Source organism: Mastacembelus armatus, chromosome 7 (assembly GCF_900324485.2).
Source record: "Mastacembelus armatus chromosome 7, fMasArm1.2, whole genome shotgun sequence".
Taxonomy (NCBI): Eukaryota; Metazoa; Chordata; class Actinopteri; order Synbranchiformes; family Mastacembelidae; genus Mastacembelus; species Mastacembelus armatus.
This window is the reverse complement of record NC_046639.1, coordinates 24,314,460-24,329,852: the sequence shown is the minus strand read 5'-3', so window position 1 is coordinate 24,329,852 and position 15,393 is coordinate 24,314,460. Positions and strand designations below refer to the sequence as shown.

General features: G+C 40.0%; 1 protein-coding gene across 4 annotated transcripts in view; it reads right to left on the bottom strand.

Annotated features, from left to right (window-relative positions):
• LOC113145575 (helicase ARIP4-like) overlaps window positions 1-15,393 on the bottom strand; it is a 62,731-nt gene that overhangs the window by 18,970 nt on the left and 28,368 nt on the right. The window contains exon 1 of one of the 4 annotated variants that reach the window (XM_026332445.2): window positions 14,183-14,496. The exons of the other annotated variants lie outside the window; for them this stretch is intronic. Coding sequence (XP_026188230.1) covers window positions 14,183-14,216 — 34 coding nt within the window. The 5' untranslated portion in view covers window positions 14,217-14,496. Of the gene's footprint in view, window positions 1-14,182; window positions 14,497-15,393 lie in introns of those variants that run through there. 4 annotated transcript variants of the gene reach the window in all.

Below are 15,393 nucleotides of genomic sequence, written 5' to 3'. Positions count from 1 at the left end.
TGGATGTAAACAACAAATTAAAATCCTTTTTTCTAAACAGGAGACAAGATATTCTGAGCATTCTCCAACATTAACGGACCAACTTACTACAAATTCACAGTCACCACAACTTACGATATTTCACTCACTAGTTTGTCTCTCGCTAAGTTCAGTATTGAACATTCACAGACTTCATTCAATCTATTTCATCACTCCTGCCTGATGTATTTGACATGTAAACTTCCATTTTACTGGTTCAACTCATTCTAGCTGCTGATTTCAGCCACAGCCTGTGAGAAGTTAAGTTTTCAAATGTATTCAAATGACCATGTAACCAAACTCCATTTGCAACAACCACGAAGAAGAGACCTCTCATCTCAAGCCAATGCACATTCATTCAAATACATGAAAGCAGCACCACACAACATTGCTCTGCTTCTTATTTGTGTTCTTCAGTGTTTCTCTAAACTTGTTTGCTTCTGCTGTTCTGTTTCTTCTACCCTAAATGTGCCTTTATTTTGTGCCTGTACTTTCACCTTTTTTCTTCTCTTTCTCTCTGAGTCACAGACACACTGAACCAGATCTGAGGCTTATGTAAGAGCTGGATCACAAATATGGATGCCTTATGAAACAAGGATAAACACTGACACACACACAGTTGTGAGAAATACGTAACTGCAGCCCTAACCAAGACCTGACTCCAACCTTAACCCTAAAACCGAGTCTTAACCATCAGATAGGTGTGAAGACTGGCCATGTGTGTTCCCATAAGTATATTAAACATGTGCGTGTCCAACACACACAAGGTCTCACTCGTTTTTATACTTTGAATTTTAATCGATGTAGTGTCCCCACAGCGATTCACATGGTAACTAACACATGTAACTGTGTCAGCTGACTTACAGCTCCACAAAAGGACTCATACCCCCGCCCCACCATGAGTGTGTGGGGCAGACCAGCCAAAAATCTGCCTGGGATCACTGGACAAACATGTACATGCTGCCACCGCACACAAGATTTTCAGTTTCAGCAGTCACATTTAAAAATGCATACAAGACGTTAACTGCATCACATCAGAGTTTTGGTTTCTCACATGATGAGAATGTGCAAATGCATGTGTACACGCAGGGCCACACATCTTTGGCATGATGTAGCATGGGGGCTGGTGATGAGCTCACAGCCAGTCAAAAAAACAACTTACATAAAAACGCCCGTCAGTCTGTCTACGTGACAGCAGACGTCTTGATCTGGCTGCAAATACCACCAGCTCATCCCAGTAGTTAGTGTGTAAAGTGTGAGTGTGCATGTGTGTGTGCGTGTGTGTGTGTGTGGGGTCTCAGACTAACATTTCAAAACAAATAATTTGCAATCATTGTGATATCACATTAGAAAGTGTCTAAGAAGATAAACCTGTAAACAGATTAAAGTCAGTTAAGTTACAAAACATACAAGACGTTATTTTGAGACACTGAATATGCATCTGGAGTAACATCAAAATAACATGCAACGATTAGATAAGAGATTTTCACAGGTCCCCTCTGTTACTATAACCAACATGTGACCTGATAGGACTAATAGTCTTTTATTTTTAATCCAAATTAATTCATGCATGTTGGAATGCACAGTCTGGATGTTTTTTGTGTTAGATTTTTTGTCATACATGTGGCCAAGCAATATAATACTGTCAATCAGCCAGTCCCACTGCTTTGATCCAGAGTGAAGTATCTCAGGAGGATGGGTTCTCATAAAACCCTGTACTGACATTCATGCTCCTCCCAGCATGAAATAATGATGCTGGTGACCCACTGAGCTTTCCTCCAGTTTCAAAGTGAAGCTTACATTTTACGTTTTTTGTTGGAGTGACTTTTTCCAAATCTCTGATGCGGTGTGACACGTACCTACAAAATTCTGCTTTGTGTTTAGTGCTACTCACAGTGCTACCATGTCTTGTGTTCTCCATCCAGGAGATCCACAATTCCAATGTTCTTGACTCTACACCCAAAGTTACTAAGCTATCTGTAAAGTTTCTCCACGCTTAAAGCTCTTAAATGTAGAGGTTGTTTGGAGAGCTCCTGCAGAAAAAATGAGACTAAATTGATTTTGTATAAAAGGTTAAATGAATGATAATTTTTTGCCATGTGTCTTCAGGCTGCAGCTTCCAGATAGGCCAAAACTTCTCTATAAATAGTTGTTTCAAAGCTCAAGATGTGAAATCAATTTCAAAAGATAAGCAATCAAAATTACTAACAGACCATGAGAATTTGTCAGTTGTGTGAGCAGCACTGACGTCTTTCCTCTATTTCCTCTTTTGCTGCTTATGTTAACTGCATGGTTCCGCTTATGTTTATTTCAATCACAAACAGGGTGCATAAAACTCAATTTCCTCTGCACCACATGATTTACTTTTTCCAGGAATGAGCTAATAGACGTGCAAAAGCTTTCAGAAACTGGACACAAGCTTAATGATTATTACCACAAAAAGGCCTCTATGAAGAAGTTACTGATAACATTCACTCAATCACCCCATTTTTCCCTGTTTGCCTCACTCTAGCTCTACCTTACACAACAGTTATATAACGATTCCTAAAATGCAGACAGCCTTGACATCACCACAAACACATCCGGTGAGCACTGAAGGGGCAGACAGGAAGGTAAAGTGTGGGGTGGGGGGTGGGGGGTGGGGATGAAAGCAAGGTCCATCATTCAAAGAGAAAGAGAGAGGTGCACTTCAGAGTAGGAGGGAGTGGATGTGGACCCATACACGCAAGCACACGTTTAAAAAAACACTGTGGTGACACACAAAGAAACAGCAGATGGGATGTTGATTCCTGGAAGCAGGTTTGTTTCCTCTATTGGGTCAAGAGGAAGGATTATTTACGTGAGAACAAGAGACATCCTTTGGAAAATGATTTGAAATATGATTTTGTTGGTTGTTAAACGCACCTTGTGCCCACACCCATTGTCCCACCCACATATAGGCTGTTTGCTTATTTTTGGGAAACAGCTCTTAGTTTGCTGTTGGAACAGTCTGTCTGTGGATCTGAGAGTATTTTATATATATATATATATATATATATATATATATATATATATATATATATATATATATATGTATATATATGTATATATATGTATATATTTAAATATCACTTTTGCCTGGCTTTTGATTACTATATTCTATGGGTACCTGATTATTTATATAGTTTATTGTAACTGCAAAGTACTTTCAATTGCATAGATCTGTACAGAGCACTATACAAATAAAGTTTGGCTGCTTAATTATAATTAATAAATAAGACCAACATAAAGACAATGATGTTGTAGCTTATAGAGCCTGCACAGGATTTCTGTTTCCAGTGACGATTAAGGGTAAAATGAGAGTGGACTGCAGAGGAACATGCCACAATAAATGAGAGTTATTAGGAGATCGACCACAGTTACACAGAGAGATCAAATATTTAACAACCACCTTAATGGCTTCACTAGAGAAACTGACCTGTTTTAGAAAAGATAAGGGCCTTTGTTTGGCCATGAGACGGCTGGAAGAGGAGACAAACCTTTCTGTTTGTGATTATGTCTCCGTCTATGAGCTGGATATTACACTTGGTGGATATTAGTGCTTAAAGGATGTTTTGAATTACTGTCATTAATATAACTTTCACATCCTCCTATGTAAAGCAACAATCAAAGATCAGTATGCATTTGTGTACATTTACACTAAGGGTAGTATGATTCTGTATGAGATAACATTTATTTTGTTATAGATGCAGATCACATCAGTGACGCAAACTCAGCAAATTTTACTAAAAGAATTGAATGGGAAGGGAAAAGTAAGATAAACTGATATCACCTTGATGTAGGGAATTATAGCAGCTATTTCCTGACATGACAAGCCAATAAACCGGAAAATAATTGATCATGAAAACGTACTGTATGCATGACAATGGACTGCTACACTGATGTGAATGGACCTAAAGAAATGTCTCTACCTCTGAGTTTGGATTTGGATTTAATGTGCGAACACATTAGCTCAGTCTCATGGGCTTACATAACATCTGTCGCTTTCAGTACAAGCTGCCATTCAGCTGTTTCTGTTCCACAGTATGAAAAGCTTCTTTTTAGGGAACTGCATTTAAGGAGGAAAACAAGTTTCCTACCCTTAAGGATACACGTGTACTAGATATCCATCTATCCATGTCCTATAGCCGCGTACTCTCACCCTGTCACTACTGTATTAATGTGTCACCTCTCCAGGTGCTCACAGTATTAAAATCTGAATAACGAGACGAGATGAAGGTGGAGCTGAGATTTGAACACGGTCAGAAATCAATACAACGGAGCAGCTGGAAATTTATGTGTCAAAGAGCTGTGTGGAAGATGAGCTCCCTCACACACACACACACACACTGACACACAAAACCCTAACACAAATGAAGACGTGCAGATTCAGACAAAAACACAGGCCTTGGGGAGAATCCAGCACCAATTATACAACATATACGCACATATACTATAATAATAATAATAATAATAATAATGATAATAATAATAAGTAATAAGAAAAAGCTGGTCTGTCATGTGGGTCTCCTAAATTACACATTTTGGACACACATTAATCCTCTTAAAGATTGTAGATGGTAAGTTTACTAATGTAAAGAGAGAGAAGACGCCTCTTGTAGACAAAATGCATTCAAACAAAAGCACACAAATACATCATTGAAGATGATATAGGTTTTCAGATGAGATCCTGTGCCTCCTGCACATCCTTCTGGGAGATTTCCCAATGAAAATGAAATCATAATAACTACCACATGTTCCCCAACTCACAAAGCCAAGACCATAAAACCTGGAACACATAAAATTGGATAAGACACATACAAGACACTATAAAATCACAACAGTATTAACAAACAAAGAATCCATGACCATAAAACAGGAAAATAAACAACAGTATTGAGGTGATATATAAAAGAAACAATTCAAGAGGTAGAAAGTGCCACAATTTAGAGGGAACGACCACAAAAGAGATATTGGCTATTCAATCTGAGAACCATGCCTGACCTATTAAAAGAGAGAAGCTCAGAAAGATGCTGCAGAGATTGGCCATGTAGAGATTTACAAAATAAAAAAAACTTAACAGGCATCAGGCAGTTAAAGCAGTGGCCTTAAAGACGGGGTAACATGATTGCTGTATTTGACCATAGTCAAAAGATTAACTTTAGTTTTTAATTCAGCTAAAACAAATGAACTGGTAGAACAACTGCTTTATTAGAATTCACAAGAAACTGCCCGTTGATTAAAAGTCTAGTCTAAATTGAGCTTCTAAGGACCACCCATCTCAATAAGAAGCCCTCGTTAGTGCACGGATCCGGCGGAGGTGTTATCTTAAATGTAAAGTTGACGACGGAGAGCCGATTGTTGCTAGGTGACCGAATCAAATAATGTGCCTGGAGTGATGAAGTGGACACGCAAGGCGGAGGAGAGGCAGGATAAGTAGAAACAAAAGGACGACAATCTAAGTCACCACTGACATATACCAAGCAGAGAAAGTTATGATGCAGGTGTCTTTACGAAACGCAGAATCATCAGTAGTCATTAAGTGTCAGAGTAAACAGCACCCACAGCAGATTTTCTAAGCCATTAATTTGTTCTTTAGACACTCCCTGTGGGTTAAAGGCTGCTTCTCACATCAACAGCACAACATGTACTTGAGAGATATGTGGCTCCAAAGAATGTGAGGCCACTGGCAACAACCAAAGTCATGGTTAGTGAGTATTTTGTATGTGTGATACTGTGTCTGAAGAAGGGGTCGCAGTGGGGAAATGTCTTCTGCAACCACAAGGTTATGTAACCACAACTACGTATATGATAAGGGTTTATATAACTCCTCACACCATGCTGAAAAAAACATAACACCACTACTATGAAACAGCAGGCATTAGGGGGCATTAGTGTCAGTGTCATAAAGAGAGAAAGTAAAAGAAAAAGCTAAACATTTACCCTTATTTGTAAATGTCAGTCTTCTATAGTCACCCTTTGGTTTGAAAGCTATTTAAATTCTCAATGGCCACATGCAACTGGCTTGTTTTCTTGGCTTTAAAATAAACCACTATTTGGTGATATGACAGTGATGAAAACAGCTTCAGACTGCACAGAATATGGTTTGTTCACAGAAGAAAACCACAACTGGGCAAATGCCTGCCCTTAGACTCTAAACACAAGTAAAGACTTATGTGTAACATTTTTCTGAGCTGCTCCATTAATAATTAAAATAACCTGCGACAGAACTAATGATGGTCCGGTCCATAGTTTAGGGAATGATGTGTGACGGATGGTACAGTGACCATCACCTTTAAAACAAACAGCGATTTCCAGTCTATGGCAGGTGGATAAGTCACAACACAAAACATTACAAAATCACATTAGTATCAAACAAAAACAAGAACAGTATTGAGGTGATATTTAAAAGAAACAAAATTCAAGAGGTAGAAAGTGGCAGCACAACATGGCTGCCTCCTTGAAAGGAGACCCGCTCCCTATGTAGAATAAAAAGGCTCATTCTAAGATTGAGAAAATGCAACAATTGGTATTTTTGGGTGATTGCACCCTAATGACAACATATTTACTAATACTGTACTCTATTTCTGCTAATACAGCACTCTAAAAATGACACAGTGAAACTTTGTTGTTTTGCTCTAAAGACAAACTTAAACGGACTGAGTGGATCCCAAAATGCAAAATCTAACACATGGAACAAAATGACAGAAACCTGTTTTTGGGCCACGACCAGCATGAAATGAATTTGCATCCATAAATCATGAATTCAGAAAACTGAGGCCAAGCTGACACACACACACACACACACACACACAGGAAATATGAGTTCCTCAGTGCTTGACCTACATACCAGGCTCTGTTTTGTCACTTAGCCACACTGACACACACACACACACACACACACAACTAAACTAAGAAGCCACTGTTTTCAGGGTAGTGCATTTACTTTCCTGCCTGGCTTCCTTCACAAACAAATCCATCTCTAAATCTCTAAACTTTTCTTCTTATCACACACACACTGGAAATAAATTAATTAAATGACATAAGTTTGTCTAAGTCACATGCACTCCCGTCCTCTGCCTGCTGTCTATGTAAGTATATTACATATGACGTAGATATTTGCTACAGTGTGGAGAGAGAGAGAGAGACACACACACACACACACACACGCACACACACGCACGCACACACAGATTACAGGAAGTGGAGAGAAAACAGAGGGACACAGAATTTACTGTAATTGAACATCAAAGTGAATCATTAATTTAATTCAAAACTTTCCTGAAAATCTCAGAGGAGAAAATTGATTTTGTGCCATTTCTACTAGGAATCAAACGCTTTTATATTCTCTCATAGTTATTCAACATCTTTCGGAAAATTTTGTAACATCTGACTTCTGAAATGTCAGCGAGAGGGCAGATTGTGTTGCAAAAAACAAGTCTGATGCAGAAAGTAAGGTTACTTCTTACTCAATTACTCCATTACTTCCTGTTATGTATTTACCACACACATATGTGTATTTTAAAAAGAGAGATTTGCTATCAATTGATATATCGACATAAAAAACAAATTTTAATTTCAGTTGAGTATCACTATGGGCATGGTTTCAGGTTTTTCCATGTGGATTTATTGGGGTTTATTTTTTAAAAGAAAATAACACACGGCCACTTCTTAAAGCTTTTTTTCTACAGAAAATGTCAAAGTATATAAATATTCCACTTCAAAGTCCTTGTTTGTTTTACCGGTTCATGGTCTCCACCATACGAGTCTATGTAGAAACACATCTGTCAGTCCAAATGTTGTGGAGAGTTTTTGATGCACCTATCTGGCCAAGTCCATTTTCACACCTGTCCTTTCCTGTTTCTTATTTTCTGACCTTTTAATCTCATCCTTCTTCTCTCTCATGTCATTCACCTCTCACTTGTTCTCTTTCCTCCTCTACTTTATTTCTTTCCTCACCTGTCTCCAGCTCTACCTGCCAACACCTTCAACCATCTCCTGCCCAATTACCTGGCTGTACTTTTCTGAATTTGAACTCCCTCCTCTAATTTTCTTCTTCGCACCTCTCCTCTCTGTTCGTGTGCCATTTTCCTCTCCTTTCCTCTGCCTTCTCACTCCTCACCTCTTGCCAAGGTATGTGTTATTCTGACTCAACGTTCTTCTTGTCTCATCTCATATGTTAACGACCATTTCCCCTCCCCTCCTGCTCGATGTATCTGTTCGATCACTCTCACTGGGCCAACCTGCCCTCCCTGTTACATAATCACCTCTTGTTGATGTGTGGTTATAAAACACTGGGCAGGGAGATGAGTGAGATGTGGTTGTCCGTTGCCAACGCAAAGTGTAATTGTGTCTGTCTTGCGAAATGATCACATCAAACTGTCATTACAACATGTCATTCACTGACAACTGTTGATTAGGCTTTGAAGGCTAATTGACTAAAACAATATGAATAATGTAGTGGGATATTCTGTATATTGTGTCTGCATTTTACATACAATGTTTAGAAATCCATCTATAGATAGAGGTGCGTCATACAGATAAAGTGTATAAGAAGTATTTAATCACCTCATTGATTCACTTGATTACTTGGAAATCTATTCTTAAGCTCTTACATGAACACACCTTTTGTGGAGCTTTAATAGCTGAAATTCAACAACACAAAACACAGACACCAGAAAACGTGAAATCTGATTTTATCTGACACTAAACAGCAGTTCCTGATTTAATTAGGTGTTTAAAATGTGAGAAGGGGGGGTCAAAATGTCAACCTTATGGAAGTGGAGACGAGCCAGAGATAAATGAGGTCAGTAGGTTGCGTGTAGAGTGTAGGTCATCGGGCAAAAACGGGCAAAAACTTACTCTCACAATGTTTTTCCACTTTGAGGTACTTCAGTTAGGCTGCTCCACATTGTAAGCCAACTTGCTTTTAATAAGAGTCCAGTCAGCTTCTCCACACACGCACACACACACGCACACAGTCTCAGTCTCACTCAGACAGAAAGTTGTTCTCTAACAGACAGACAGGCCACCGACGCTGAGGCTGGTCGGACGAGAGGGGACGCTTATGTAACCGCTGCCTCTGGCTGTTATACAACCAGTATGTTCACAAGAACCTCACGTCCTGTACGCACACACACACACACACACACACACGCACACAAGGATGTACTGCATCAAGAGACACACAGAACACAACACACGCAAGCAGAACCAGACAAATAGTGACATTTAAAGAACATCCAGACTTTGAGACTAAGTCAAACGTACTGTTGTGTTGCACAAACACAATGCCATTATGTCTGCCTTGTGTGTGTGTGTGTGTGTGTGTCTGTCGTCAGCTTTGGGATTTTCCACCTCACTCCTGCTGTTTAGCACTTTCCTCTTATTTTTACAAGTGTTTTCAAATTGCAGCCAGCAGCAAGAAAGATGGCGGGAATGAGTCCGGGTGGACAGACCAGAAGGACAGAAAGAAAAAAAAAAGCCAAAAACAACAAATAAGAAGATCAACACATCAATAAGCTGGACTGAAAACAAGACAGACTAAGGGAGTGTCCTCTGCCACATACTGTAAGTTAACTGTGCATTTAACATGTCAGGTCTTCATTGATTGTTGACTGATAACACACTATGATTCTTTGACTTCCTGGATGTTTGACATTTTAAACCCTGTTCGTCTTCCACTAAAAAAAAAACAAAAAAAAACTGTTGTACATATTGTGTTTCTGAGTTCCAGAAAACCTGGAATCAATATTAATAACTGATCAGTGATTTTTCTGGTTAATGTATTATCTGTAAATAGCGACAATACACATCAAGCTTTTCCACAACTCAGTTTGAGATCTTGAAAGGAGCTTCTTTGTCTGACAACTCTTTAAAAGCCTGAATATACTGAATTTACAACAGCATCACCTGCTCTCAAATCAGCCAACGTTTAGTATTTTCCTTGAGAAACCATCAGTCACAGCTGTCCATCAACATAGCAACTGTTCCGGTACACCTGGGAATCCTTTGCATCATCAATAACCAACCAACCAAGTACACTAGTTCATGAGATAATGGTAAAAAGATGTTCAAAAATTATTTTCCTCTTTCTTCTTCTTCCTCTTAGGATGTCCTTTTTATTTATTTACACCTAAAAGTAACAAGGGGCAGTCAAACCTGACTGAAGCAAATATCTGACAAAATTCATTAAAATGTGTTACCTTTCCCACCAACACACAGATAAATAACACCTTCTTTCTCCTTCTGTAGGTGAGAAGCAGGTGGGCCAACTTTCTTACTGTATGATATAATAATATAATTATTATTTTGGAAACTTTACATTGACTGTTTTTATTATTATTATTTGTTATAAATCAACTACAACTGAAAATATATAACGTGTAAAAATTGGCTTCTCTGTGTTAAAGTCATATGAATAACTTCTGGTTTACCACTTTCAGACAGATTGGTACAAACTACAGACTGCTGATCAGAGATTCTGCACCTTTTTGTTTTATCTACATTTCTCAGTCAGCTGTTCACAGTGTCTGCAGGGATGAACTTGAGAAAAACATATCACAACGAGCAGAGGGAGAGGGAGAGAGAGGGAGAGAGAGGGAGAGAGCCAAAATCAAATTTTGAAAAATATTTGTGGAAAAGCAGAAAAGCAGTCATGGTTTCCTTCCAAAGATTGCCCAAGATTAAACTGAGTTATGTAACTTCTGAAAGACAAGAAATAATTTGAGAGAGAGAGAGAGAGAGAGAGAGAGAGAGAGAGAGAGAGAGAGAGAGAGAGAGACAGAGAGAGTGTCATGTCTCACTATAGTTGTGAGACCTATCTTACATAACACACTGCCCTGAATGAGTTATTAAGGCTGCTTTATTCAGGTGAGTTATGAAACTCCCCTGCTGATTGTGTGTGTGTGTGTGTGTGTGTGTGTTTATCAGAGAAATGATGAAATTGTGAGAGGCAAACACAACACACACAGAAAAGAGAAACAAGGTAGAGAGATAATGCCTGCATGCTGGAGAGATAGCAGCAGAAGGGTGAGGTGAGGTAGAACAGGCTGTTTGTAGGCCAGTGTGTCACTGCTGCTGAAGAGGAGGAAGAGGAGGAACGAGAGAGGAGGCGAGGACACACGCAAGTACGTCTGGACGCTGCCAACCATTATCACTATGCCGGTCACACTATAGCCTGTTACATAAACGCTGGATAGCAGCACTCAGGACGCTGTGTACTTTCTGCCTTTAAACAACCACAGAGAAATCTCACCTACACAAAACCAAACCACCAAAACATTTGTAATGTGACTGCCCTGCAATAAATCCTCCCTTCATGTAGGTGATAATGTTTTCGGTGAAACTTTGGAGACTGAATTTTGTATTGCTGTAAACTGTCCTGCAATAAACAGCTCCTCAGCCTAGCCTCCCCGGTGTAAATGGAGTGCACAGAACGACTTTGCTGTTTCTTATACATGTGTAAAGGTTTTTCTGTAGCACTCGGGTTTAGAATTGAGAGGCATACAACCTGTGATTACCCATAACACCCTTCTCTGGGTCAACTCATAAGTAGGGGTTGACTTAGGCCATTGTTATTCAGCAGTTGCTGCTGGAAAAGACAAAATAATCAACATAATTTAGTAACTTCTTGCTGATAGTTACATATTAAGGCTTTAATTTCATTGAAAAGACCACTTAGGTGTTTACAGGATCACTAAATGAATTATTTTCCAGCTTTTACAGCAGAAATAGCTCTTTAAAAAGAGAAAGTTATGATGCAAGTGTCTGTGATATTGTAAAATATTGTGCAGTAAAGGAGGATATTTACATTGACAGAGAAAATTGAAAGTGGGTATATGATCATTCAGGAGGAAGCGGAGAGTTGGAAAAACCCTAAGACAATAGGTGTAAATGACAGCCTGGTGAAGCCTACATCCTCTGTGTTGTGGCATTCCAAAGAACTGCACATGCTCCGGGCATTTGGCCCACACTCCAGCTCTGGTCTGAACAGGGCAGACTGTTCCTGCCCGACATGCCGAGGCCAATTACAACCAAACAGAGCGTACAGTACAGCTCAGACAAAAACAATCAGCGAAGCAAACTCCTTCCTCTTGTATTTTCACAGGACTGTTCCATCACTGATGCACAGACTGTACTCACGGGAAGACGTGCAAAGACGCAAACGCACACACCCATACACAACCTTCACAATGGACTGGATGGAGAACAGTGTGTTCTTTCAGCCTTTATCACTCTTCAACATGCTGTGAGCGATGACACCGCAGCAATGACAAGGCATCTAGTGTCTCTTTTCACACCCAGAGCAGTCCCAAGAATTACGAGCACATAGACATTAATTATTTCTCCATGAAGGTTTCCTGTTATGCCTTTCTAAATAAATGTCCATACAATGAGGGGCAGAGGAACATGGTGTGACTTTTGAACGGATCAGTCAAGACTTCTGATCCCACAGAAGTCTTGACTGATCCGTTCAGAATCTTGATGACCTTTACAGACACATTTCTGAACAGCTTTTAGAAACATTTATACTTAAATAGATTCTTTTTCCAGTGCCACAGACACAAGAAGATATAGACGGTTTTGTCTCTGTACTCAACACATTGGATTTAAACTCAGCAATGATAGTGAGGTTAAAGTGACTTTAATTTGAAAACAATATTGTTTGTATGGTGTCGGACATTTAGGAAAATGGAAGAGGACAAACCTAAACACACCGCAAAGACAACAGAGGAGTCAGATGGCAAAGTCCGTAACCTGACCGCGGTCGATCTGATCATGTGTCTGTGGGACGGAGACTTCTCAGCTGACTAAGGTCATATTAACCTGTTCATTTTCTCTAGTGTCCCTAGTACATATACATATACATATATATATCTCTATGTACTGCTCCTACAGGAGACAAAACCTGCAGTCAAACAAAAAGATGCACAAAATAGTTTCTCGTACCATCTAAAAATAAATATCAGCTAATTGTTGAGGAATCCTGTGTATTATCTGTCCTGTAATGTGTTTTCATATATGCCTGTTAATCAGGTGATGAAGTAGCAACACAATTACCCAGAAAACACAGGATTAACTTTATTAAAATTAGGTTACATGAACCTCTAAGCTGCCTATGTTAAAAGACAGCTCTTAAGTCTGGAAAAGAATAAATACTTATTACAGTCTTGTTAGTGGGAGGAATTTGAAACCTTTCCCTAAGGTTTTACCGACAGTATGTCGGCAGAGCAACAGATTTATGCCTCAGTTCCTCAACCCAGAAAGAAATGATGTGCTATGTAAGACCTGAAATCAACTCTTGCTCGCTTTCACTTCATCCAAAGTAGAGACTGTGTCAGCACTCAGCCCCCGCCTGCTGCCTCACACGTTTACCCCCCTAACCCACTGGTCTGATGAACCATATGTTTTCCTGCCTCCACATGCTCACACTTCCAGCATGGTTCAATCCTACCCAGAGCCACCAATCACACAATGGCATCGGTTTAGGTAACCGTAGAAACAGCCAATGAGAGGGCTGGCAAGAGATGACAACACGAGAGCGAGGCAGCCATGCACGCGTGGGAGAGACTGGCCGAGGGATGAAGGGAGGACAGAGAGAGAGAGGGAGAAAATAGGACAAACTGAACAGAGGGAGCAGGAATGAAGAGACTGAGTGAGCAGAGAGGAAACTACTAAGACATAAAACTGCAGAGAGAGAACAGAGGCAAGAGAAGAGAGATAGCCTGTGCATGTTTAAGTAGGTGTAGATCCAGTGTTACACAACGACGTTAAGTAACTTAACAGGCATCAGTCAAATATCGCTGCCGTTTCTTCTGTGATGGTTGCAAAGATCTAAGTACTTGTTTTGTGCTCATGGTGTGTTCAGGTCCTCTTTCCCTCTACCTACCTCTTCCTACTTCTTTCCCTCAGCAACATGCAGCCAAGGAGCAGTGCTCACGGTCACCATTCAAACCACTCAGCATCTGTGCAACCTTTCTCCTCAAGGCATCTTCAGTGCCAGTGCAAGCCGATTTTCTTTCCTCTTTTTCCCTCTCACTTCCAAAATTTCCTCCATCTCTTTTTCTCACAGCCTTTCGAGGAGGTCAGAGATTCAACCATTCGCACACCTCGCCTCAAGGGTCAGGGTGATGATGTCACCTACCTGCGAATGACTCCGATTCGTCCAGGAGCAGCATGGTTATTGAGTTAAGACAAGAGCTAGTCTCCCCCGCTTTCCTTCTTCCTCTCGTCTAACTCCCTGACAAACTCTAAACTGCCTCCTCCTTCAGGGGAAAAAACACTTTCAAATATGTAAACAGGAGGTGTAGTTCGCTTCCTCGCAGCCCTGTTTTCACTCAGCTGATCTTCAATCCACTGCCTCAGTGACTGACTGACTCACTGACTACTGGCTGTGTGCGCTCCTCTCCAGTCAAAAACAATGTGAATGCGAGGCAGAGGCAGGCAAGAGGGCTGGCAGCTGAAAAACTTACATAACCCCTCATGCTGGAGCCGGGGCCCCACTCAGGGAGGACTTGTACAGCGGCTCATCCCTCAGTCCCCACCCACCCTACCATCTAGAAAAACACTCCTCCATAACACAGAGCATGTACGGAAGCAGCCGCCCACACATTCATGCTTTCTGCCTGCTCTATATGATTGTTAGTTTAAAAAAGCAAGTTTAGAAAGATTTTCTGCCTGAAATGCCTCGATAATGTTTGTCATCTGCTGCTCTAAAAAGCTGAAAACACAAGAAATATGTACTATGAAATATGTACTTTGAATGCATTAATATGTGACTAATCCTCAGCAAAACCAGGATGAATTTCACATAGTCACACCGTCTGTAAACGCTGGAAAAGCCTGCCCCTTATACGCGTTTTCTAAAGAAATAGGACTTCACTCACACATACAGGGTGAAACGTACATTTAAAGGTAAGTCCTCACTTTGGAATATGGCTGCAGAAATCTGTCTCTGAAACTCAAGTCTCAAAAGTCACATGATCCATGATCCACACAGAATTAAAAGTAAAGTCAATGCTGACCTATGAACATAATCATGTTTTTTTAAGCGAAAGCTTTATTTTATAAGGTCATTTAGACTAAACTTTGAACCTCTGCCTGAGGATAAAGCCTCTAAATAAATAAATCTATAATATCAACACTCCAAAAACAAATCTGATCGTACAGTTTTTTTTAAATTCAAGGGGTTAAGGGAGTTAACACAAGACTGCATCTGTCAAGATACTCTGGCGTTATGTTTTATGTGCAGCTGTTAACTTAAATGCTGTACCAGAGGTAGACCACACTGTCAAGTAGCAGCTATACATCCATTACTGTTTATAGGACAATATTTATCTACTTTCTAAAGGGAAA